At 39.9% G+C, this 26,951-nt stretch overlaps 2 protein-coding genes across 4 annotated transcripts; one reads left to right on the top strand and one right to left on the bottom strand.

The window, feature by feature from the left end:
• The first annotated feature begins 8,969 nt into the window (after positions 1-8,969).
• Positions 8,970-12,895, top strand: MRPS22 (mitochondrial ribosomal protein S22). The gene is made up of 8 exons (XM_085512843.1): positions 8,970-9,112; positions 9,217-9,371; positions 9,460-9,624; positions 10,162-10,305; positions 10,642-10,725; positions 11,153-11,298; positions 12,448-12,556; positions 12,781-12,895. The coding sequence occupies exons 1-8, from the start codon at positions 8,992-8,994 to the stop codon at positions 12,871-12,873; spliced, it is 1,017 nt and encodes a 338-aa protein (XP_085368969.1). The 5' UTR covers positions 8,970-8,991; the 3' UTR covers positions 12,874-12,895.
• Positions 10,752-25,573, bottom strand: COPB2 (coat protein complex I subunit beta 2). Of its 3 annotated transcripts, none has more exons than XM_015871219.2 (23): positions 25,483-25,573; positions 24,615-24,752; positions 23,984-24,070; positions 23,034-23,160; positions 22,052-22,200; positions 21,523-21,669; positions 20,339-20,438; positions 20,063-20,205; positions 19,650-19,849; positions 18,963-19,073; positions 18,612-18,700; positions 18,418-18,524; positions 17,977-18,120; positions 17,374-17,504; positions 16,904-17,111; positions 16,547-16,657; positions 15,632-15,846; positions 15,277-15,369; positions 15,018-15,198; positions 14,845-14,913; positions 13,894-13,983; positions 13,360-13,467; positions 10,752-11,242 (listed from the first exon to the last, which is right to left on the bottom strand). In XM_015871219.2, exons 1-22 carry the CDS (start codon positions 25,483-25,485, stop codon positions 13,372-13,374), a joined length of 2,739 nt encoding a protein of 912 aa, XP_015726705.1. In that variant the 5' UTR covers positions 25,486-25,573; the 3' UTR covers positions 10,752-11,242; positions 13,360-13,371. The 3 variants fall into 3 exon arrangements, with proteins under 3 accessions (XP_015726705.1, XP_015726704.1, XP_015726703.1); XM_015871218.2 differs by having other exon boundaries at positions 13,894-13,986; XM_015871217.2 differs by lacking the exon at positions 10,752-11,242 and having other exon boundaries at positions 13,123-13,467; positions 13,894-13,986.
• Between the last annotated feature and the right edge of the window lie 1,378 nt (positions 25,574-26,951).

Consider the following 26,951-nt stretch of genomic DNA (forward strand, 5'->3'; position numbering starts at 1 on the left):
GACAGAACTGAATGTGCTGGACAAAGAAGTGTTTTTAAAAGTAGGACTACCTGGAAAAACTGAAAAGATACTGCACAGTTAATGACAGATTCTACTAGAAATTAAGGTAACATTTTATCAAAAGCATGCCTAGCATGGCACATAAGACACTTTAGTAGTTTATGAAGCAAATGTTCATTAGCCCTGACTAAAACTGAAGTAAGAATATATACAATAATCTTTTTTTCTTTTCTTTTTTTCTTTTTTGCTATTCATACAATCAATCTCCATTTTTAAACTAAAGGGAATTAGGGAACACAAAATGGAAAAGCAATCCAGAGTCCCCAAGATGTCTGTGGCAGTTATTAACATAACTCACCTCCTTGCGAGGGGTTGCAATTGCCTTGTTAAGAAATGACTGACATGGACTGGGAAGGAGAGACTCAAAGCACTGAGACAAGCATAGGATATTACACAGTAAAGTAACACAGTACAGGCAATTTAGCTACAGAACCACAACACATTTGATACTTTTTCTTAAAGACTCTAGTAGGATCAGGCCCTTTGAGAAACACATTATTTATGTAAGATAGGCTGTTTTGGAAGCACTTTTTTTTTTAAGTAACGCAAAACCAGTTAAATATTGAAAATGAAACTCCTGACCTGGTTGTCTACAAGTTGTTTCTCTAGCTAAAAATAAGGGCATAAGGCTGACGTTGTTACTTAGCACCTTCTGCTTGTATTGAGAGTAAAAAAGTCCATCTCATCAATGTCACGGGACTGGAGATAAAGGTGTTTCGAGGAGACAGAAGAGAGCAACATGCTCACTATCCTTCCTTCCTTCTTGTTCTGAGGAAGAACAAGAACTGAACATTCTTCCCTTTGATTGAGTAATCAATTGGAGAGCTTTACGGTAGATGGAAAAATGAGCTAATGATTTACTCACCAATCTGATGTTAAGAAATATTCCCCATGTAATCACAATGCAGGAAAAAGAAAGTATGCAATTCTTTCAGAGTGTAAACATCAAACATTTACACTTTTAAATTGTTTTCACAATAAAATGACAAAAATTAGACAAATATTTTTCAAAGATGTAGATTCTCATGCATTGAGACTTGCTGCTCATTCTTGTACTTGACCCAAAGCCCCACACTGCCACCTGCTGTTCTACGGCTAAACAGGGAGCAACGTTGAAAACTTCGAAAGCCTATCCCGAATTGCTTCGCAGTAACAAGAGCTGTTTAGCTTTGATTTTCAGAATTTGCAGTGCTACAATATAAGAAGATCGTATCTAATTGTTGACAATGAAGACACAAACCTCATGTGATTTTGAGAAATCAAAAGAAGAACTGCAAAGTAAACACCATTTAGCCATCAATAAGTGGGAGATATAATCATATTTGCAGCACATTGCACAATCATATGTTAAACCAGCATTTAGAGGAAGTTCGATCCTGTATAACATGAAAAGAGGTAAGGCAGAAACAGTGAATTAAAAGATGCCTTGCTCTAATGGCAAACATTTTATCCTCAGTGTTCAAATATGCAAAATAAATGCACAGTGAGTTCTGGACACATTTTCCAAAACTATACAATACTGATGCCACAATGCTCTGTTCTTCACAGGATCAGACCTAGTTTTCTGCAGCCTCAACACTCAGGTTGTAATTTTGGTTCTGGGCCTCAACAAAACCATCCAACTGCCTAATTAATTTGTAAGTATCAGTCAAAAAACTCTTCTACCTACTTGCAAAGGAAATGGCACTTGGAAGTTAATTCTTATGTACTGGAACACACAGAATAAACAAGTGATCTCAGTGCTGCAGCATCCTATTGTAAAACACCATGTGGACTGGCTGCATCTCAGTAATACCTTGTAAGGTTTAGGAAATCTTCATAGTGTTGCAGAGACACAAAGGTAACAGAGACTGGTTTGCATTTTCATGCAGTGTGAAAGCTACCTTTCAGAGTCAGATCTTAAATTTGTGTGTGGTCTGAACTAGTGTGATTTTATTCAAAATTCAGTAGAAAATTAGAGTCTGTTTAGTGGCTATCATAAAGAACAAAATGTTTCAAGCAAGCAAAACAACCCAAGTGAAGGCTTAAACAGAAGGAGCAGAACGGTCTTAGATCAACTCTAGCTGGTTGTAAAACAGCATCTTGAGGCTATAGTTACCTGAAACACCATGACACCATCTGGAGACTTGCTGCTAATGAAATGAGAAGATTCTGCTTCCATTCTTTTCTTCTCGGAGGTTCTGGCATTCATTAGACCCCTCTGTGACTTCATTCAGCTCAATAACCTGAAAGAAAATTATTCATTGTTTTTACTTGAATAATAAGATGAAGGAGTTTATGAAAAAAATATGATGTGTGCTAGAGGATATAAGGGATGGAATCAGAATCAGGCAGCTTAGAATAGCGTGAATAGAAAGGAGGACCATGATATTTGCCTTTTACAGTAGAGTTGTGAAAAAAAATGATCTGACCAGGCACAAATATTTGGACTTGGAACAGTTTCACTTTGTTATCCTAATTTTCACTCTACTTGTTTGCTTTATGATTCCAATGAGGAAAATGATTCAGTGCTTTGATTTTGTGTATCGTCCACTCTCCCATTTGACAAATGGGGGTAATCTACATACAGCACGTGGGACAGAATTTGGCCTGTGCATCATACATTCCTGTCACTAATATTTCTTCTGGCATGCAAGATTGTCTGCTGCTTTTCTTTATTTTCCCTGTGAAACATTTTATAAAGCCACTACCAGATCTTGACAGATTATTTAGATACGTACTAGGCACCTTCATAAAGATCTAAATACTTACTCTAGTCTAAGTGTACAAACACTGACATGTGTTAATGATCACATCATGTGTTACAGAACGGCACGGCTAAAGAGATTATGAAAACACGAGAAAAAGAGCCGTGGAAGCAGAGCAGTAATGAACAGATCAGCCAGAAAAACTGCACAGGTTTCTGTCCTTTCTTTTGGTCTCCGCAGTTTGTCATCTGTACATTTTAGAAAGAACAAATGTAGTAACTTATCTTACAGCTTTAAAATACTTCATAAAGGACACTCATATTTTCCCCCACATTTAAGCAGTTTTAGCACCCAGTCAGTCATTTTTGTCCTCACTGCTCTGGAAATCAGCTGGTGACATCTGGTACTCCACCCCGTGTTTGTCCAAAAATGGATCTGATTCTTCTTGTTAACTTTATTGGGCAACTTAGTAAACATTAACGGGCTTACTTGGAAATAAATGGGGAAAACAGGCTAAGAACTATTGGACCATATTAGTTTCATGCCTGTTTTTGTCTCCAGGGTTTTATTGATTTGCTTTGGCAGAAAGTAACAAGAGTAAACACAACTGAAAACTATCCCTGTGAGATAGGCTCTTCATTAAGCAACTAAATAACCACTTAACCTGGCCCTAAATACAACCTTCGGATCAAGGAGGTAGAGTTGTTAGTTTGACAAATCCAAATACTTTTGCATAAGACAAAATGAAAGAAAATGTTTGACTTTAACAGACTAATGCAGAAGTGGCTGAGATTTAAACTGATGCTGCATTCTTTTAGATCTGCTTCTCCGAGATCAAAACATCGATTTACTTCTTTCATTTATTTGATCACAAAGAGAAGATACTGTAGATTTATGTGTTGTTTGTGCTGCAGAGCACAGCTGTTTTAGCTTTTCTGTCAGCCCCCCAGGATTCTGCCTTTATAATGACTTTTTAAAATGCACAGTGGGTATGGCTAAGCAAATTTAATTTGTATTAAATTCTGGATCCAAAGGAAAAGGGAAAAGGGGGGGAGAACAATAAACCCTCTAGCAACACCTTTAATAATGTGGTATTTTATTTTAATGTCTTTTAATTTGGTATGGGTAAAAAAAAAAGGTTAAAAAATCCTATCATGAAGACAATTTAAACATAATAATAATAGGCAAAAGTATGCAGTGCTCTTGAAAACAGCAACAACAAGTTGCATGACATTAAGTAGCAAAGTACAGCAGGGCATTTCTATGAACAATTGAGTTTGGGAATTAAGAAAGAGCAAACAAGGTGGTAAAACAAATGGTAAGAAATTCAGAGTAAGGTAAGATGAAAACAGGAACATTTGGGGGCAATATAGAAACAGTATGGAGATCTAAAGAAAAATCATTATGTGTAACAGAAGGGAACCTGTGAAAGAACCTCAAAGTAGGAAAATCAGAGGCAAAAAGAACAAGAAAAGAGATTGTCACAGTGTCCAGAGTGGTTTCTTGGCATCACTAAGCAGCAGGGCTTGGGAGATATGTGCTCTTTTAACACAAAATGAACAAAAAACGTTGAAAGGGATCAAATCAATCTTGGGAAATATAATTACTTAGCAGCAATGATTAACTGGCACAAAAATGTATCCACCTTATACTGAAAGAGCTGCAGAGTGGAGTGGCTGTTAATAAAATCAGTTATTATTAGAAAAGAATGGAAGAAAAAAAATACTGTTAGCACTGAAGAGGTATTAGAGCAGTTTACAAGCAGGATAACCAGGACTGAAGCAGCCTGTGTCAGAGCACAGGTTTAGTTCACAAAGCCCTGATGGGCACTTGGACTCAAAGGGATGGGACTTCAAACAGAAATGGAATGAGAAAGAAGTTAAATATTGATTAAGAAGGGGGAAAACAGTAAATATTCACATCATACCTGACCCTGAATAATATCAAATATTTACTGCTTTTCCTGCCTAACAATTTGTGTTTGGAAGATAAGCATTACAGGAGCAGAACAGAAGAATGAAACTTATTGAAAAATATAGGCTTAATTCTGAGCTCACTGAAGTCAGAGAAGGACTTCCAATGGCTTTAATGGGCTTTGGCTAAAGCCATTGCGGTGCAGCAAAGAAAACAATATAAACCCAAGTGGGATTTATATCCCCACCATAAATAATGTATGTAATCTCAACTGCTGGAGGCAGTATTTGTATATATGCAATTTATCATTATTAAAGAGAGATTTTAGCAGCTTTATGTGAGACAGAGGCAAATCGAGGTCATTTACGTTACCCCCCTGTAATTACTCCGGCACTTTCATTCTTAACATTTCAAATCTCAATCTTGCCCCCATGTGGCCTACAAAAATATAGCAAGCAGGCACTGAAAATTCATACATACCTACAATGGAAATACAGACCACACATAGTCAAAAATACTCCTTAGTTTTGTAACTTTTCCTTCAAATTTGAAACTAAAATGACAAATAGTCATGAACAAAATCTAGGATATTTGCTCTTCAAGCAACAGTAATGAAGAAAATTAGACAAATGAAGAAAAGCACTTGTCAGACTTTTGTACTCATAAGTTTTCCCCCATTCCCTCTCACTGTGGGTTTTTGCATATGTAACAGAAGCCAGCTGTTGATACAGGATGAAAATGGCGATAGCTGACCACAGTTATACCACTTCTGGGTGTATCTCAGCTGTGCTTTGCTAAATGGCTTTGTCCAGCACAACTGCTCTACGCTCAGAGCTAAGGTTGGCCCGGGGGCACAGTGCAGCATCTTCTGAGCCTGCTGCCATGGATCAAAATGAAATCTGAAAATAAAGCAACTACAAAGATCTGGGTGGTCTTTAGGATGGAAAATGGCCACTCTGATGTATTCGCCAAGGCTCACGCATCATCCCCATTGTCATCACAGCCATCAAAATAAAGGGATTCTGGTGGAAGCTGGAGGGGGACAGCTACCAATGGCTTTGGATGGCAATACCAGCCCATGGCTATAGAGCTGAAAGGACAATGCCAGAGAAAACATTACTTTGTCTCCTGAAGAAAAGAAACTTGCAGATAACACGGCTGAAAGCAGACAATGTTACTACAACCACCCCAATGATTGCAGCAAATAACTAAACCACTCCATCTAGGGATGGGGAACCAAAACAAACCACATGTAACATGTTGATCATTTAACTACTTATCTGACAACAGAATAAGGTTTGTGTCATATCTGTTACTTTCACAATCTCTGCCTTCTCTATGAAAAAATAACTTCCCTTCAGTTTAATCCATGTAGATTTAGTGAAAACAGATTCCAACCTGGTCCATTGTGTCCCTCAGAAAAATGTTCCACTTTATTGCCAGATTCTTCCTTATCAGGAACAAGAGAACCAAGCATTAATTATACAAAGGTCATGTCATCAGCTGTGGACGTGCAGACACGCTGACTGGGCTCAGCCTGTTTCTTCTTACAGCAATGGGATGCACAGTTCCCAAACCTCACATTCTGTCTTTTTGTGTTTTTCCAACAGAGAATTCTTCCTTCCTAACAACGTGCTACCACAATTTTGACATAATTACTATTCAGCAAAGCTGGCAGCCCACAGTCCCTTATTTTATTTATTAAATGGAAAAGCAACAGTGCAAGCTCCAGGGCTCCCCATTAGCTTCCTTCTCCCTGAGATCTTAACCAACGTGGTCGGCAGCCATCTGATCCTTTTGCTCTCCTGAAACTACCAACAAAAAGGAAATTAATGCCAACTGTGGAGGTGATTTTGTATTGAAACTTCTCCAATAGAATCCAGACAGACCACCAGTGTGTTCCACAGGGGACATCCACCCCTCATCACATGGTTGTAATTTTCCAACAGCAATTGTCCTGGGATGCATTCAAAATAGTAACTAAAGCTAAGGAAGATTCTTTATTTCATTATCAATAATTACACCACTGGTTTTTCAAGCTGGTTTTGTATCTGTCAGTATACCAATAGAAACCTTCCCACTTAAAGCTGTTACTTGTGTATGACAATAAACCATAAGATATAACCAGCCTATCCAACATAAATTCATATGCTTTTATAAAACACATTAACCTGCTTTACTTCTATCTCCAGCTCTGTTAGTTAAGATTTCCTTTCATCCTGCCAGCCGAAAGGCTAATCCTCACAGCAGCTGTTACTACTCCAGTACAGAACGAATGTGAATTTAACCTCTCCTGGATATAGTCTAATAAATTCTGTTGTTTTTCTAAGCACTTCTGTGAATTAAAATGGACGTTGGCTTGCCATCCAAATTCATGAACAGGTCTGAAGTGGCTTTTAGGCAAGTCGCCAAATAACTTCCCAATTCCCTTATAGGGTATAGCTCTCACTCCAGAGATCTTCCAAGCAAGAGCTGAAAAACAACATCTTCTCAATTTCCTCAACATTGTTTTTAATTTTCTTGGCATTATTTAAATAAATTAAGCTCAAAATCATATTAAAATAATATTAGGGATTCATTTGCGCTCTAATTCTCAGTGATTTCAACTTGATTGTACCAGTATAAATAAATAAGCCTTCCTATGACCTCTCTGATAATGCAAAGGTCAGAATATTGAAGGATAAAGCTTCAACACAAAACTCAACTCAGTACATGCATTTCAGTGTTAAAAAAAGCTGGGTAAAATAATGCTGCCCAGCACAACGAAGATCTATTGTTAGAAACAAATATATCCTTAAACAGATGCTTATTCTGACTCAAACCAACACATGCCATACAGTCTTCATTTTCCCTAAGACTTTAATTTCCATTTTCAAATGTAACACAATTTAGACTCTGATTCGGCACAGCAGCTTCAAAACTTTAAAACAATTAGAAATCTACAGAACTGAAGCATATCACCTGTGTTTTCAGATATCGTCTCCAAGAGATGAAATACTCCCAGTCTGGCAGGAGTTGTCAAGCAGACTGGATCACCTCATGGCTTTGAGCATTTTACAGTCTGCATCATTCAGAGCCGTTCTTGAGACTTGCCTGCTAGTAATACATTTTCTTTGACTCACACACCCCTAACAGCGTATGAGTCAATAATTAAGTAAGTAACACCTATTGAAATGTTCTCAGCTATGTGTTAATGAAATCACATTATCATTAAGGTTGGAAAAGACCCCTCAGATCCCACATCCACCCCCACCTCACCATGCCCACGTCCCTCAGTGCCACATCTCCACACCTCTCTGAGCACCTCCATGGACAGTGACTGCCCCATCTCCCTGTGCAGCTGTGCAGCACCTCACTGCTCTGTCTGAGAAGAAATGTTTCCTAATATCCAACCTGACCCAACCGGGTACAACTCGAGGCTGTTCCCTTTCATCCCAACACTGTTAACCTGGGAGCAGAGGCTGAACCCACCTCAGCACCGCCTCCTCTCAGAGTTGCAGAGCAATGAGGGCTCTCCTGAGCCTCTTCTTCACACCGACTGCTCTTGTGAGGCCCCATCTGTTGTACTGTGTCCAGGTGTGGAGCCTTCAGTACAAAAAAGACATGGAGATTTTGGAAAGGGTCCAGAGGAGGGACAGGAAGATGATCAGGGGGCTGGAGCACCTCCCCTATGAGGACAGGCTGAGGGAGTTGGGTTTGTTCAGCCTGGAGAAGAGAAGGTTGCGGGGTGACCTCATTGCAGCCTTTCAATACCTGAAGGGAACTTACTCCCAGGAGGGGAGTAAACTCTTGGAAAGGGCTGACAATAGCAGGACACGGGGAAACGGTTTTAAGTTAAAAGAGGGAAGATTTAGGTTGGATGTTAGGGGGAAGTTCTTCACTAGGAGAGTGGTTAGGTCCTGGAACAGGCTGCCCAGGGAGGTTGTGGATGCCCCGTCCTTGGAGGTGTTCAAGACCAGGTTGGACGGGGCCCTGGGCAACCTGATCTAGTAAAGGTGTATGTTTGGTGGCCCTGCCAGGCAGGGGGGTTGGAACTACATGATCCTTGAGGTCCCTTCCAACCCGGGTCATTCTGTGATTCTGTGACCATCCCAGCTCCCTCAGCTGCTCCCCATCTCACTTTGTGCCCCAGACCCCTCACAGCTCCGCTGCCCCCAGGACACACTCTAACACCTCAATGTCTGTCTTGTAGTGCACTATTTATTTCCCCCCGTACCAAGACGCTGAAGTTCCCCACAACTGAAGCCTACAGACACCACCTCGAACAGCCCGCTCACTCCATTTCCCGACGTGCCCCGGTAGCGACGCAGCGGGGTGTGGTGTACGCAAGATGGCGGCGCTCACAGCGAAGGGCGCCGCTCTGCTCCCCGTGAGGGGATCGCGCGTGGTGCGGGCGCTGTGTGGATGGAGAGTGCAGAGAGGGATCGGGCAGGATGCGGGGAACGCGGGAGGTACGTGAGAACGGGGCGGGAGGAGGCGGGAGGTGCCTTCATGTGAGGTGCCGTCCCTTCACCCCGCGGGGTGTCCGTTCATTGCGTGTAAAATCCTCCCTCAGAAAAGCGGGACGCGAAGCCCGCTTTTACGGATGAAGCGGTTCAGGATTTGCTGTACAAAATGACGGGGCTGAACCTGCAGAAGATTTTCCGTCCGGTTCGGCAGGAGCTGAAGCCGCCCAAGTACCGGCTGCTGACGGAGGCTCAGCTGCAGGAGGTGAGTGCGCTGCGCTGCGCTGTGGGGCGATCCCGCTTCCCGCTTTTCTGATTAATGATTGTGAAATGAATTCGACTTTTACCTTAAGGCCACCAGAAAAGCCATTGAGGAGGCTAAGGAAAAGCTGAGGATGCCGCCGGTGTTGGATGAACGTGAGCCCATCGATGATGTGTTGGCAGACGACAAAGTCCTCGAGGGGACTGAAACTGCGAAATATGTGTTCACAGATTTAACTTACGCCACCCCACATCGTGTGAGTAACCATCCGCTCATTAGTTCTAGCAGCTGTTCGTTCTTAATTCCTAAACGTGAGGTAGGTTTTAGTACAACAGCACGTCTGCAGAAGGTCGAGGAGCTGAGTTTGATCTTTGGTGTAGAAATAGAGGCGTTACAAGTTGTTGACTTCTGCCTGTTGATGATAAATTGCATTCCAGTGCTTAATAATAGAAAACACACGTGCTGTTAATGTAGTGTGGGTTCAATGTGTAAAGTGAGGCCAGCAGGAACACACACTAACTCCTTTCTCTGGGCTTAGTTGTCTTATTCATTCCATTTTGCAGAGCTTTTAGTATAAGTGCATACAGTGTTGCATTCTACTGTCAGATCAAGGTGTAAATGTATAATTTATAAAGGGCAGAATAATTCTGTGCATGCTAACAGTAAAAAAGACACTGTAATGTTAGCGTGGTTTTGGTATTGGAGCACTTAGTCAAACAAGAATCTCTTTTACAGTGATTCTGTTTATGTAGAGGATGCTGTGGGAGATAATGCTCTCTTTTGACCTTTTCAGGAACGTTTCATTGTAGTTAGAGAGCCAAACGGTGTGTTACGTAAGGCAACGTGGGAAGAGCGAGACCGAATGATACAGATATTCTTCCCAAAGGAAGGGCGCAAAGTTATTCCCCCAGCATTATTTAAGGACGAGCACCTCGGGGTAAGATCAGCCTGGGGCTGAAATCAGGTGTTTTCTATTTTCTTGGCTGTGCTGTTTGGATGGAGCAGCAGCCATGAGTAAGACACTTGGTTTGTAGGTTTTAACCTTCTTGAATGATTGTTACCAGCATAACTTGCTTCAATTGCTTAAAATAAAATCCCGAGTTGCAACCAGATACATACTGGGTAATGTAAATATTCTGTCATACCATAAATATGTGCACAATGGTTATATGTGCTGTGATGCCCAGAAGAGGATTGTTTTCACTGCCAGTTAAATTTTGGATAGTTTCAATTGTGTGATATGTGACCTGTGCCTGATTTTGCACTGTTTCAGACTGTGTTTCAGCAAGACCGTCATGAGGATGTCCTTAACATGTGTATTGCTCAGTTCGAGCCGGATTCAGCTGACTATATCAGAGTAAGGTCACTTTTTAACTGAAGAAATATTAGATAAGAACTTTCAGGGTTTATTTTATTGGCATAAATATTGTCTGCAGATCAGAGTTGCTCAGGTGTGCTCTTCCCCTCTGCTTCCATGGATTATGTTTGATCTTTGCGATAAGTACTAATGAATATATTGATCTCTCCCAAATTTTCCATTATGTGGGTAGTGTTTAGTTTTCTCTTAACACACATCAATGTATGAGTTCCAAGAACTGGATTTTCCCAGTGTTACCCCAAATTAAAACAGGTGTAAAGCTTTCAAGTAGCACAGTTGAGTTTGTGGCTTACTGCAACAGTTTATGGAGGCCTAAAAATGGTGTAAAAAAATTGATGTGAAAGGTAGAGAGGAGGAACTGTCACGAAGCTCTGCCTATGCTATTGAAACTGAATCCTGTGTCTAGGTTCATCATCGAACGTACGAGGACATTGAGAAACATGGAAAATATGATCTGCTCCGTTCAACAAGGCACTTCGGAGGCATGGTGTGGTACCTAGTGAACAGAAAGAAAACGGATGGCTTACTAATAGATATGATCAACAGAGATTTGTAAGTGGGGTTCATCAGTTATTTATTCTGTTTCTCTAGACAAATAGGAAATGCCTGAAAGTTTCCATTTGTGTGATATTTTAGACTAGGTGTAATTTTTAGCAACGTAGATTCTGAATGGAACTACCAACTACGTTAGAATCAAAGTGGTAGGGTACCGAAGCAGGTGTCTGCAGAAATTCACCTTTTACAGTTGCTGAATTTTGAACTTTATTTCCCTTCTAATTAATTGTCAGCAAACTTCTGACTCTGGGCACTGCTGATCTTAAAAACCTAGCAGCTGGTAACATCTGGGCTGTTGTGGCTTTTAAGGTTCCGTCTGGATTTTGAAGCAATTTTGATGTAGCTGTGCTTGACTGCAACTGCTACAATAGACAGTGAGAAGTAAAAGACACACATAGATTCTGAATGGGTGGTTTCCCACAAGAGCTGTTAAATTCATTCAGAGCTCAGTGAAACTGATAATACTTAATTGTCCAAAATATCATTAGGGCTAGGATAAAAAACTGATAGAACTCAAAATTGCAGCAATGATATTCATTTCTTACTATTGAATTTAGAAACTTCTAATAGCTGCTCAGATCCTATTTTCAAACCTGAGGATATGAAGAAAACAGAGGGAAGTTTTTGTAATCAAAATGGTAAATTAAATTATCAGACATTAAAGCATCCTTATCTACCTGTCACCCACCCACTTTGGGTCTGTATTCAGACTTACGGAGGTAAAACCCTTATTCAAGTTTTAATTTCTTCATAGACTAAGCATTGCAAGATTCCTAATACTACTTCCATCAAATGTGCCAGCCACTGCAGTTAGTGTTAGAAGGCTTCTTGTTTGGCTGTTCCACTGAACACTTTTTTAGTGGACAATCCTTGTATTTTATAGCTTTCAGCTTTATAGCTGCTGAACAGTAGTAGATCAGGCTTAAACTGCAGTATGAATTGGTTTCTGTCTGTTATTTGCTGCATGCGCTTCTGGTCTTCCTTCTCAGAAACAAGGTGCTATTACAGTGAATTATGGGCTGCCTCTTTAGCTCTATTCTAATGACTGTGTATAGGAGGTGAAAGCATATGAAAGCCTGCGGTGTGCAAGCATGCTCAAATTATTTAGAAAAAGTAATAGCTACAACTGAACCTTTATTTGTTTAGGCTGGATGATGCTACAAGTTTAATCACACTGTATCACATGCTTCATCCGGAATGTCAGTCAGCAAAAGAAGCTAAAGAAGGGAAACTTCATGGAATCGATCTGATCAAGGTATGCCTTTCTATTTTAAGCACACTTGCCTACAGAAGATAAGGCTTTTGAACACCAGAAGCCTAGGCAGTAGCTTCCTGTATTCAACTAGAACTGCTGCATATGTTTTTGAACTATATAAAACAGCATGATTGGGTAGAGCTGGCTGACGGACCCTTGGAATGATGAAGTCCAACTGTTCTTAACCATACATTAATCTCCACCCTCCCCCCCTTTGCTTCTAGGTCTTTGTGAAAACTGAATCACAGAAAGAAGGTTATATACAATTGGCCCTCCAGGCATACCAGGAAGCAATGGCTACTTCTACAGGTTCATGAAATAAACAACAATTTATCATTATTTTGAGCAGTTTGTAAACTTTCTTTGTACAGGATTCCAGGATAAATATCTTGGGTAACTATGTGTGCTGGAAAAATACGTACAAAAACGTACTAGGACTTGCTACAGTAACAGCTTAGTTTTACAAGTATTGCACATGAACTCCCTCCAGTCACATTCTCTTCTACTTCATAGTGATGTATGTTGAGTAAACACTTGCGTTCTCAAAATACAGGAGAGAGCAGGAATGGAATGTTTAAAAGGATTTATTGAACTGCACGTTAAATGAAAATGCTTCCATAATGCTTCAGAACCAGCCTATATCTTAAATTTCAACATACTCAAATTTTTTACAGTTGCTGGGTTTGCTCCTCTCCCTACATCTACATGGTCCATCTTCTGTATAAAAATCAAGTTAATGTGGAGCACGTAGTCCACAGAACTTCATTCGTTTGTTTGGAGTAAGTAGTAGTTGAGTTGGTCACCTTGAACTCTGTTCAGTCATCTAAGATCTCTTCATCCAGATTGATATCTGTGGTATCAATATCCTCCAGGTCTAAGTTATCAAGGTCATCTTCCAGATCCAGAAGTGTCTAGGAAGAAAACCAGATAGGAGGGATACATGTTAGGGAGCTGTTGTGATGTAGTCTGTATAGTGCTAAATGAGGTACTGAAACATTCAGCAACCTTAAGGTAGTGAAGCAGTGCAGAAGAACTACAACAAGCTACAGAAAGAAATGTGTTCTTGAAGAAGAAAGCAGCTTGCAGTACTGCAACTTGTTACTGTGTTCAGGGTTACGACTCCATTTGTCTCCTTGTAGAACAGTTCCTATAGACTTTTTAGACTTTCATTTCTGTGCACAGTTTCTGCAAACTACAGGAAGAGCTCCACACAATATAATAAGTTTCAGGAATGTGGTTCATATCAAGATAACAAGTGACATTATGTGGTATACTTCACTCAAATTATTAGTTCAGTCTTTAGCCATGACACCCCTTCCTAAGATCTATTCCAGTACCTTTTGATCTCGTGGTGGAAGCAGATCAGAATTCTGCAGTGCTGTATTCATCACTTCTGGTTTAGCAGATGGAACCGCTTCTTCTGTCTTCTTCTAATGAAAAAAGATTGCTTAATTTTAACAAAAGCAAGTAAACAACAGCCCCTTTGAACATCTCCCAAGCCTTGATGGCTGTCTTCTAAAATTTCCCTCAGTAATTCCACAATCACATCTTCACAGCTGTTAAGTTTTTTTAGTCTCCAGCAGATCCTACCATGTTGTTTTTTTCCCCCCTTACTTAATTTAGAAAGAAAGAAAAACAAGTTTGAGTCTGTGTCAGTTAATTTAAAGAACTAAAGTGCAACTGCAGAAAGTGGCAGGCCTTGTTTATAACTTCTAATGCAAGATAACTGTAAATTAACATGTTGTAGACAACTTATACTTGGGTGGTAAAACCATCAGTCAGCTACTTAATTAAAGTATTATATTTCTGATACCTGAACGGGGCTGCTACGCTCTAACTTTTGAAGCAGTCTTACTGCTTAGCTGTGCACAACAGCAATAAACATAAAGCATTTGAATTTGCTGAGGTATGGTAAGAGATTACAATTTCCAGCTACGGAGCTTTCAGAGTGCTAGAAGCAGTTGGGGGAGTAAGGGGTTTGATAGGCAACTTTTCTTCAGGATGAATTCAGTGGCTGATTACAGGCAAGTACTTGAGTAAAGTTGTAACAAAACAAAAACGTATGCAGCCACACAAAATGAATAATTCTGTAACTGCTAATGACTTTTCTTAATCTACCTTTTTAGTCAAAAAGTCTAAGGCAAAAGAACGTGGATCTCAACTGCAGTGCTTGTAGTCAGGCCAGTAAGAGCAACAGTTCAGTCGCTGTGGTTTTAAGTTCTCTAGGGTAGATGTTACTGCACATCAGAAGTACTTCTTAGGCTTCATCATTTAGTGGTAACACTGACCTGAGATGCCATTACTCCTGATGGCTCAAAGCCTTTTGCTTCTTCAAGTAAGTTTCTTTCTTCATTTGGCTAAAAAGTAAAAAGTGCAGATGTGTTAATGGAATGTTTATGTCATTTCATTGACTTGCTTACAGCTGAACTTGCACAACTTGGAACTCCAACTTCCTACTCACAGTGACAAGGGGGTATTCCCTGGCTGCCCGCAGGTCAGCAAGACTTTGTTTAACGTATTCTTCAGCAACAAAAGCTTCCTTTAACCCAGGGAAAAGATTCTCATATTCTGTAGGATCAGCGAGGGATTCAGCAGCTTTCTGGTTCACTTTAGAGAGACTCTCCCGCCACAGTTTAACAACCCTGGAGACAGAAATCAGATTCATTGTATACAGGTAGTTTTGACAATACTACTAGCATCTGCATATACACTGATGTTACCTTGAAACTTGGCTTGGCAAATAGGTCCGTGCAAGAAATGCAGCTTCCGGGAGACGTCCAGTTTTAATCAGGAGTTCCAAACATGAGTCAAGCCTGACAGATTTTAAAATAGAATTTTTATCAATAATTTTCAAGCCAGACTTTTGCATTATAGCTGTTTAGTCTATGATGTCAGTAAATTAAAAGTGCCCATTTTAAAGAGTAGGCATCATAAAGCAGTTTTTTTCTGAAAGGGTACATGCTACTACTGTCTTTCTCCTTGAAATTAAGTTACCTACAGTTCACTGTTTGGAAATGTGACATTCTTTGTGTTTAGAAAGCCCAATGAGAACCATCTGAATTTCTCACTACTTACTTTCCCTGCAGGAAGTAACTCATAAATGCGACGTTGTTCTTGCCATCTTTCTCTGCTCCTTCAGCCAATTTATTCACCATGTTGGCGTTTCCTGAGGCTGTAGCCAGTAGCAGCAGCCCTCCATAGTCTTGTGCATGGTGCAGGCATTCCTGGGCTAGGCCAAACTGGCATTTACTAATGGCAAGTTCAGCAAGTTGCTTCCATTTCTGTTCTGACTAAAAGCACAAGGAGAGGGAGGAAAAAGAAAAAAAACCAGAGCTATATTTTTGAATACCATTAAAGATTTTTAAAGCATTCAATATGAATTCTAAGTTCACCTGCTAAGGTACCGTATCCCATCAGCATGCTTGTCTTCCCATTAAGATATGATAACGATTGCAGTTTGTTCTGTGCGTACCACTGTCTCACTGTCATTACCCAGCAGCACCTGTCTACTTTCCCCTCTCCCTGTTTAATGACAACACATTAACTTACTCCCTACTGCTCCATTATTTTGCAAAAGGAACAGTGAGACCAATTCTCTGAATAATAGCTATAGGCCAAATCACTGCCTGCCAGTCTTCCTAGAACATCAGAAATGATGCAAGTTTTTCAAGGCTGGAATAAAGGCCCAGAAGCTTCAGTTTTGCCAGTTCTCCTCTCTGTTTAACGCTGAAGATTAAGGCTTTGTTCCTGGTTGGAATGTATTACTCTCCAGGAGGAGTTCCTATATCTTTCTGAGCAGACACATGCTTCTGTTCTCATCCCACAGCAAAGATTCCTTTGAACTACAGGCAGAGAAACTTCAGTAAGGAAGTTGGAGGCATATTTACAGTGTTCACAGAGCTGTGCTGCACCGTCACACTGCCTCGTCTTACAAGGTCTCTACGATTTATACTCAGAATTATCATGAATCACCAGAAGTTGTATGTTTACCTCTGCTTCTACTGCAAGCTGATAAGCAATTTTTAGTTCTCCCAGCTGAAGAGCAAGTTCAAAACGATGCTCTGGATCTGTAGATACTGCAAGAGCTTGCTGTTTGAAGCCCTGAAATAAATAAATAATCAAAAGTAAAGCTCTGATCGGTCACACCAAACAGCATCCCAGATGTTTTAACAAAACCCTCTAAAGAAAAGATTACAGCATTCCAAATAAATACAGATGATTAACATGAATCTACATATAAATGAAGTTAGTGGCTTTTTTAGTTGCTTAGTTTTTTTTTACTTAGCAAATTCAATTAGAAATAATCAGCTGGTGACTTTTTGGATGTTTAAGAAAGAGTTCTCTTACCTGTTTTTCAAGAAAATGCGCAACTCTGGTTCTCTGTTCTTTTGGAATCGTGGGGAGAACTTTGTCAGCCATACCGAAGTCTCTTCTCATCACAGCAGTTTGATATTCAAGCACTGAGACCAGCAAAGAGTAGCTAACAATGTTTAGCTCTTTATCACCCAAATAAAGTCGGTTGTCCTTAGGAATATACCCCAAAAGATACATCGTCCTAAAACAAGACAAAGACTATTCAGCTTGGATATGTCAACTATGAGGTGCTACATAAAAAAATCCAATGATAGCAGGAATATTTGCATCAACATTTACTCTGTACCCATGTAACGCTATTTATTCTATGCAAGATTACATTAATTGCCTCAGAACATGAGCATTATAATCCAAAAGTAATTCATCAGGGCAAGCGGGAGATTTACTTTGTCCTAACTGAAAAAACAGTCAAGACTTCCTTACAATCTAATGCAGCAACGTACCTGTCTAAATGGGCAATCGTGACAATTTCTCCTCCAACGTAGTAGTTGAGTCTGTTCACAGAGCTGGTGTAAATAAAGCAGTCGCCAACCCACAAACCTGTTTTCACAATCTCCTGAATCTCACCAAGAACCTGCAAATTAAATTTAACCAAAAAGCTACTTTTAGATAGCAGCGAGACTACTGTGTTTTCAAATTAAATGCAACAGGCACAAGGGTGAGTTGGAAAAGAAGTTCCAGGTACAAACCAGAAGTTGTGCAAGCTACGCCTCCAGTTCTACAAAAAGATGTTACAAATCTCTCTCAATAATTAACTAAGTTACAAATCCAGGAAGGAAGTATCAAATGTGTTAAACAAGATAATTAAAAGAAAAGTTTCCTTATGAGATTTCTGCTGTTTTTCATGTAGTCTCAAACTTCTGTCAGATTTTAACATATAAAAAGTGCAGAAAGCATCCAGTTTCTGTGAACACGCTACCCAAATGCAAGATGGCTGGAAAATACAATTTAGTTGTGTTATGTTAAGGACTAATTTTGCTATACTCTGGCAAGACTCGCTTCAGTGATCTCTGATCCTAGTCACATCCGTTTTTAAATACAGGTACCTCAAATGCATCTTCAATTCCATCTTCAGTGACTCCTTCATGCGTTTCCTGGGCAGATGCAACTTTTTCTGACAGATATTTCAGGATGAAGAATGACTCTTCTGTAGCAATGCAGACAAGCTCTCCCGAGTCAGACCAGAAAATCTGTGTCATCAGAATCAAGAATGGCAGTGGTTTAGAGAGCTCAGGTTAAAAGAGAAAGTATGTTTTAGCTTTAACTTGTACAAACTCTCATAGCAGCCTTAGGAGCCAAGAAGCCAATGCATACATAAGATTTTCTTCCTTTTCACTACAAGGCAGAAGTAAACTTAAGATATTGTTACTTTATGATTGGCAGCTTGGTTTCGTTATAGAAAAAATAATCAACAGTCTAGCGTCTACAGTCTAGAGTAAATGCAGACGCACTTAGATTCATATCTTCAGATTCCTTTCAAAACTTACATGTTTGGGCTGAATTTCAATTCTGCGGATCAGTTCCGTGTTTTCCCAATCATAGAATGCCAAACCATTTACAGATCTCACACCCAACAGGAAGCCACCGTAGATGCCTGTAAGAAAGCAAAGGTTGAAGAATTTTGCATTGTGCAGACTGTGCACATGCATCAATATGTGTATTCCAAAATGTAAATACTCACCTTCTGCTCCAAAATCAGGTTTGAACGATTTCTTCTCCTTGAAGTTTTTAAATATCTTCACAACGCTGTTGCTCTCTCTGATTGCGTACCTGGAGATTGCATTATAGAAATATTACTTGCCTGTTAAAGTAGCAAACTACTAAAATAACAAACTGCTACAAGAAAACCCCTGCATTTGTCTTCAGAAATCAGCAGAGCACAGCAAATAGAAAACCTAAGCAAATAGAAAACTCTAAGTTCATTATTCAAACCTTTTTTCTTGTTTTTTGTCTTCAGCCCAACTCCATGTTTGTACAGACTGAAATGTAGCAGCAAAGTTAGTTAATACAAAGGAAAATCTGCAACACTTACTCTGACGAATCATGTGCCCACACGAACTCCTGTGCAGAACCAAAACTCTTGTTTCTCAAAGCCATAGCTGTGTAAATGATATATTCGCCATCACCACACACTACAACAAACCTAGAGCAAGAGAAAGATGCAGTCTGTCAGAAATCCATGTTCAGTGCACTAGAACAAACACACAAATCATCTGAAGATCATCACAAGCCTGTGTCATGGTATGATTACCACAAACATAAACAGAATTAAATAGGACAACTTTGTGTATTCCAAAACCCATCACATAATGGATTGTTTCTGCTTTGCTTTCCTAGCTACTAGCTATCCCTTCTTGTTTCTGCTCTCCACCCTGCTTCGTTTCTACTGTGTATCCCTTTACCTTTTCTTCCAAATTAGCTCATCTAATTAAAAAAAAACAAACGCCTGAGATGTAATAGAAGAACTTGGTTTGCTACTACTACATTTTACATTTTGTTTGCATGATTCTTTCCCTGTTTACAATGTGCAACTTGTCAGTTTAAAATGTGAGCTATTATGCAGATGGCTGAAGCCCTTCTACTATGATTTTCCCCTGCTTAGCTGTGAGACACCTGTTAGCCACAGGCTCTCACTACCAGGACACATGCAATATGTTCTCCAGTATAAAGAAAACCAACCAAACAAAACGAAACTGATTTTTTTTCTACAATCAATTACCGTCCATTAGGGTTGTGCTGAATTGTTTGAGGATATATTTCACAGCTCCCCATATCCTTCACAGCCAGTGGCAATCTTTCTCCATCTTTAATTTCAGCATCTCCCATAGCTTTCAAGTTGGCCTGCTGGACTTCTGAATGTTTGGCCCAGATAATTTTTCCATTTGCATCCATGGACATGGCTGGTTCTTCACGGCCAAGCTAGGAAGCATAGCATAAGAACTTAGCAGACAGAGAAAACACAGTTTTGATTTTCTTTTTAGCTCCACGCATCCAGTGAAATATCCCGGCTTTGTCTAAAAATGACAATTCAAATTCTAAATGATCAGTATTTTATATATTACTATCAGATAATTAGTTGCTCTTTACACAGGACAGCAATGAATCACCTTCTCTCATTTCAAATAACTATACCTTAACAATGATGCTGCCTTCATCATAGCCCAAAGCCACGTTATTGGATCCTCTCAAACTGGCCACACACCACACTCTCTCCATCCCGTAGTTGAGTGTACTCTCCAGGCGGTAGGTGCTCGAGTGCCAAATGCGCACAGTTCCTAGAGAAGAATGGAATACGTGCCTTATCACTTTCTTCAGCATGACAGTATGAGATGTGTAGCCACACCACAACTAAATGCTCTCCCATGAGTTCCTCCCCTATCCTTTATGTAGCAGAAAACAGACAATTACCATCTTCCGAGCCTGTGATTATGATAGGCAGTTCAGGATGGAAGCTGACACAAGACACATTCTGAGCATGTCCTTCCAGTGTCTGTACACATGTTTTATTCTGCAAGAAGAGATGAAAGGGCAGGTAGAGATAATAAACAACTTGCAACACTTTAACTTTCATTCCTTAATAAGTAAAATCCAGAAGTCTATCTGAAAGCACATTTGTTCTAGATTTCTTCCAGTCACATCTATCTCTCAGATGTTGAAGCAGCAGCATTAAACACATACAACGTAACAATGAATGCACTGACTTAATTCCTCCACCCCAATGGAAAACTATTTATTTTCTGTTTCTGTTTTCCGCTCACAAAATAGGCTTTCTCAGAGCTCAGTAATGCAACAGACTCAAAACAGACAGACAGCTGGGGCTGCTAAAAAAAAACATCAGAGCAAAACATAGCTGAATTCAATTATAGGTGAAGAAACACCTAATGTCTTCATCAAGGATGTTTACCCACAGCTGTATAAGAGTCTACTCTGCTTGAAGCAACTAGGAGTAGACTGTAATTAATATATACAGCTTTATGTGATATTAAAACTTCAAGCTCAGTTACCTAACAATCATCACTGTAGTGCATATTTTAATTAATACTACTAGCTTTAATTTCTGATCTTGGATTTAATCGTGGACACTACACTTTAACAACCAGAAATTCCTATCTAACAAACTTCATCTTGTCCTGACCATTAATACATTTGTACACAGGAAGAATTTATGAGCTCTAGGTTCCAGCAATTGTCTCTGGATTCTATCTGTTTCTTTCCTGTATAGCACTCGAATGAGGCAATAATGCAATTCATTTGATGACCTGTGAACTGTCAAGTACACACAAGCATGCATACATGCATGAACAATGTTTGCCTGTATAATGTATCCAGAAAGTACACAGACAAGAAAAAAACAAAGTTAACACTATTAGCAACACCTTGACATTAAATTTAAGTAGCCTCTAAGTTCACTGTACAATTCGCAGCATGCTCTCCAAAAAGTTATCAACATCTGAGCACTGTATCATGAAATAATGTTCCCACTTTCATCTTTCAAAGGACGGAAGTGTGTTGGTGTGTTCAAGTCTTTTTCCTTTTTACAGTTTTGTGGTTTTGCTGTCTATACAACAGACTGCAGAAAGCTGAATACATACCTGGTAGTCCCAGATCTTAACCAGCCGGTCATCTGCCCCTGAGATGAGATACGGCTTGTCTCCTCCACTGTAGTAGTCAATGCAGTTCACCCCTTTCTCATGGCCTTCCAGAGTAAAGTTGGGTGAAGAGGAGCCAAGCTGCCACACCTTTCCAGGGGATAAAATAACAATACATCAAAAAAGCCCTACATAGATTTTGATCTTCTCTTATCTAGGCCAACCCTGCCAAGCAGAGGTTGTATTCTAATGCTTGTTCAGAATTCAACTGTAGGTACACTGATATTTTTTTCCATGATCATCACAGCAGTATTTATACAAATCTCATCTCAACATCTAAAGACTGATGAAATCAAAGCTGTCATTTTGCAGACAGCACAATGGTAATTTATAGGGAACTTGAGGAACTATTACTCTCCAGATGGTTGTAAACCTACAGTCTCAGATTCTCAGTAACAGTTTCACAGCAAATGAAGCTCATTGCTGATAATTACTTCATAACTGAAAAATAAACAAAACCACAATTCTCTACCTTGATTGTCCTATCCAAAGAGGCACTGGCAAACTGATTATTATCTTTTGGGTTTATGACGATCTGCATGACGTAATGGGTATGTCCTTCAAACACTTGAGAACAAGACCATTTCTTATCCCAGTCCCAGAGTTTAATAAGCATGTCATCTGATGAAAAAAAAACAACAACATTTTATTAATTTAATTAATTTCTTAAATTAAATATCTTAATTTAATTAAGATATTAAATTATTAATCTTAAGATGATGGACAGATTTTAAAGAATTAAACCTGTGCTTTCTTGTTTGGCACTTACTGTAATGATCAATAAGGAACAGGAAGCAGAACCAACCAGGGTGGTTTCCTGATATCTTTATTTCAAGTGTATTATCTTCAACAGAAATAACTACGATGCCTCCAACACAAAATGTTCACTATATTCTAGCAGCGCTCAGGCTGTGTTAGCAAGATTTCCAGGAGTAAAAAGGACAGAGAAAATGATGCGTATACTTCTTGGGCAAGATTTGTTGGGACACAGTAATTTTCCATTCCTACATAGCATAGATCAGCCCAAGTAACAGAACTCTGTAGTATGCTGGGAAAACCAGGTGAGAGTTACCTGCTGCTTCAATTCAGATTGTTAGCTGAAATACTTAAGTATTTAAAAAAAAAAAAAGGAGCTTCAGTGAGGCAAACTCCAACTAATTATCACCTTTGTGAACTTTTCATTGAGCAGTTATTAAGCAACAAGATCCTTTAGAGGTCTTCTCTAGTAGGAGCATAAGCTACATAAGCTATGCAATATAAGCTATAATATTTTCAATTCTAAGTAGTACTGATATTCAATTAAAAAATATGAACATAACTGGCAGAACATAACCAGATACTTGCTCGAGGATTTCTGTTTAGCAGAAACCTGAAAAAACAAGCAATTCCTATCAAGACAGAGCCCTGGAAATGGTGGATGAAAAACACATCAAAACGTATCACAAAACTCTTACCGCTGCTTGTCAGTATGAAAGGCTGCGTGGGATGGACAGCAATACAACGAATGTAATCTGAATGTGCTTCAAACATGTGCACTCTTTCCAGGGTGTTGTAATTAAAAACTCTAATTTGCATGTCATCCTGTGAAAGAGATTAGAATAAAAAACTACAACAGTACTTCCCATACGATACACTGCAATAGAGCATAGAGTAGCTAGACAGAACATTCCGCTATTGAAGAATCTCTTACAATGATGTGTTCAAGAAAATTTACTTTCTACCTAAATGAGACAAATCATTATTTGGCTCAGAAGTCTGTAAATTCCCCATTATTATACCAAGGCATTTATAAAATAAACTTCAGCTAAAAAAACATTTTAAAAAGATGTATTTTAAACCATCTTTTTATTTAAAGCAGAGTGCTTTGGAAGTTATTAATGCCTATTATGAAAATAAAAAGCAAGGTGCTTGCACTAAAACAAATGGAAAATTGATGTCAACTTTCTCAGCTGGGAAGGACGCGAACAAAAGAAAAGGTATCTTTATATGTATCTTTATTTCAGATAGAGCTGCACAATGATCAGACTGAGGAACTGATCCAGGTGAAATTAAGTTGATAAGAATACATATTCATTTCCATCAGTTCCTAATCCAGTTCCCCATGCAGCTTTTTGAACTCTTGTGCTGACAGAGAGGCTAAATGCACTTCAGTTGACAGCAGAAGTTGAATGTAGACCTACATTGTGTTAGATATAAGATTTAGCCACAAATTAGATTGCCTTCCTCTGAAATGAAAAGTTTAACTCTCTAAGATAAAAGGAAAAAAATTACTGGAGAAGTATTTCTTTCTGTCTCGCATGTTAATATTGAATCATTTTTATGTGATGTATAAAAGAATGGCACGGAAACAAATTAAAAGAAACTACTACTGCATATAGAAATCACAAGAAGATGGACAGCTTACAGCTCCTGTAACAACCCAGTTCTTCCTTGCCACAAATTTGGCAGCTCTCACTGGCAGATCACACACTTCAAAAGTCTTCACCAAAGTCTGAAAATAAAAATGGTAAGTTTATAGCAATGGAGAAAAAGAGTTTTGAAATTAGTCTTCCTTAACTGTGTTCAGTGGATAGTCATATGTAGTCTTCAAGGGACATTACAACACAGCATGTACAATCTTTTAAAGCAGCATCTGTATGCAAGAAGATGCGTGCTCACCTTCTTGTTTTCCATTCATTCCCTCTAGACACCACTCACACATCCAAATCATTTCTAAATCTGCTGCCCAATTTCAGCCCTACTTAACAGAGAAGCAGAGGTCTGGCACCTCCTACACCCTTTATAGTTATTGACTGCAAGTACAAAGGAGATTTTTCTTGTATTCTTGAAACTAAACGTGTAGAAAATGAAGCATCATCAGAGCTATGCTTAAGAAAATACCTGCCTATTATTACAGTGACTCCTGTATACATGTCAGGGTGAGCACAGTCAATTAGTAGCAACATTTTTAGATTTTTCTTGTATTCAGTTGTTGAAAGTGAGAATTTATACACTGGTTTTGAAGAATCATAGCAAAGGGAAGCCAAAGTTACCACCTGTGTTTCATGGTTCCAAACGCAGACGCTGCCATTGTAGAGACTTGCTAACATCCATGGCTCTGTGGGGTGCAGGTCCACACTTTTCACCCGGTCAGAGCGGGCTGTCAGCTTCCGCTTGATATCAAGACGGAGAGGCTGGAGGTGAAAACAATGGAGAACACTGTGTTATTCCAGCATAAAATGGGTATAAATACATGATGGAGGAAGGAAAGCCAAAGTTTGCCCCTTAAGTAAACAAGAGTTAATCTTGTTTTACAAGCAAACAGAAAACTGCTCTTTTCTGTCCATTTGCCTTTGTTTTTGTCTGGGGGCCAGAGATCTGTGGGAACATCTCATCCCTCCCAGTGCATCTGTTCCATCTACCTTTGTGAACACGCAGTATATTCATACAGTGAATTTCCACACTCCAGCACAGACAGAGATGCCCTGTACAGCTCCATAGACAGTTCCCTGGTGCCCCTGACCTACCAAAGGAAAGCACAGGGCCTTTCACAGGAAAAATGAATCTTCTTCCTGTCTCACTTGAGAAAGACCAAAGAGGTGGAAAAGTCAGCTGTCACCTCACACACGTTTTGCGTTCGGCAGAATTACCATTAAAATCACGAAGAGAAATAACACCTCAGCACAAAACACGCCGTCATAAGAACTGGGGGGAGGCTCTGATCTCCCACTTTAACCACCAACAAAGCTGTTTTCTGAGTCGTGCCAATCACTACAACCGCTCTCTGCTACCCAACCCAGGCCGGTACCGCGGCCCTGGTGCTGCTCTGCCCACAGGCCGCTGCGCTGTGTGCCCCACGATCGCTCCCCCACAACAACTCGCTCCATCCCACACTCCGTGTCCCCCATTCACTCCCTCACTCACCATGGCGCAGCGTTACCCCGCAGCTCCCCGAGGCTGAGCTGTCCCAGGCCCGGCAGCCCGCACCCTCCGACGTGGAGCTTCCGGACACGTCGCTCTCGTGAGAGCTGAGCGTTACGTTTCCGGGCTTTGGGATGCCGGGACATGCAGTCCGTGCCGCCATGGCTGCGCCTCGCGGGGCCTTCTGTGAGTTGTAGTCACGGGGCTCCCTCAGGGGATAACGGCTGTAATGGCTGCCTCGTGTGGCGGGAATAGCGCGCTGTGTGACTCTGTAGCCATCACTGAGAACGTTCCTCACAGCATCGCCGCCATGTTAAAGTTACATCTCCAATTAAAAACTGCAGCCCCCAAGTTAACTCCAGAAAGCAGAGCAATAACACAAAATATATTCATTGCCATTCATCAAAGGAAATACTTATTTTGATACAAATGTGCACATAGGGATCAGGAGCCCTGTGTGCTTCATGTGACAAAACAGAAGGGTGACATTGCCATGGAGTGATCACAGTTTGAAGGACATAAAAGGACATAAAAGGATGGCAATGAGATATTTAACTCTTGTTGTTTTGACTCCCAAGAGAGCAAAGACAGACATTGAAAATAGAACAGCACGAGCCCAATGGAAATATGTGATAAGAGAAACATGAAGCAAGGAAAGGGGCAGAGTCAGCTATGATGGGTGAGTTCAGACTTTTTGCTTCCACCGAAGGCTTTCTTTTCACTTTATTTTTGTTGTATTAATGATTGCTAAATAATGCTTAAAATCCGTGAATTTCAGGATGTGGAAGGCAACTAAGAATTCAAGATTTCAATGTAATTCATGATCTTTAGGGAGCTGAGGTGTTTGGAACAGGATGGAACCCTGTAAGAAGTGCAATTAGAGAATGGAGGTACTGGGGGGTGAGCAACACATATATTTTTCCTTGAAAAAACTCAATGAGGTCCTGCTGGGAGATGAGAGTATTACAGGGGTATCAAAGATAGCAAGGAAAGCATGTGAGGGATGAAGGAATGGAGTTATTAGTCAAGAAAATAGCGGGGAAAGGCTGGAATTAGCTTGATGTTAGTTTCTCCTGGGAAGCTGTAATAATAGAAAAGCTAAAGTGCAAGTAAAAAGACATGGGCTATAAGCCAAGGTTGACCTTGCAGAAGGAGAGAAGCAATGAAATAAACCCCAAACAAACAGTTCTGTGTATTAAGGATGAGCAGTATTTCTCACAGTTGCTAGACGTAATGGTGCCAGTTTTAAATCAAGAAAAAATGCTCCACAAATTGCTGGGAATTGAGTGTGTATACAGAGGAACTATTATCATGTACATGCTCTCCTTTCACATTTTTTGCTATCTATCTTGTACCAGACACTGTTTCAGTTATATATAAAGTAGCTGAAACCATGGGCTGTCTCTAAGAGGAGAGTCAATACAAAGACACTAAATAAAACCGTAATCTCCAGTTTGAGTTCTTTATGCTAC

The sequence above is a fragment of the Coturnix japonica genome, chromosome 12 (assembly GCF_054131305.1).
Source record: "Coturnix japonica strain WE chromosome 12, WE-NBRP24, whole genome shotgun sequence".
Classification (NCBI taxonomy): domain Eukaryota; kingdom Metazoa; phylum Chordata; class Aves; order Galliformes; family Phasianidae; genus Coturnix; species Coturnix japonica.

Coding starts and splice junctions, on each gene's coding strand:
- MRPS22 (XM_085512843.1), top strand. CDS start 8,992: ATGGCGGCGCTCACAGCGAAGGGCGCCGCTCTGCTCCCCGTGAGGGGA. Junction 9,625..10,161: donor CTTACGCCACCCCACATCGT/GTGAGTAACCAT, acceptor TGACCTTTTCAG/GAACGTTTCATTGTAGTTAG. Junction 10,726..11,152: donor ATTCAGCTGACTATATCAGA/GTAAGGTCACTT, acceptor TCCTGTGTCTAG/GTTCATCATCGAACGTACGA.
- COPB2 (XM_015871218.2), bottom strand. Junction 20,206..20,338: donor AATCACAGGCTCGGAAGATG/GTAATTGTCTGT, acceptor ATTCTTCTCTAG/GAACTGTGCGCATTTGGCAC. Junction 15,847..16,546: donor AGCTTGCAGTAGAAGCAGAG/GTAAACATACAA, acceptor TTGTGCTTTTAG/TCAGAACAGAAATGGAAGCA.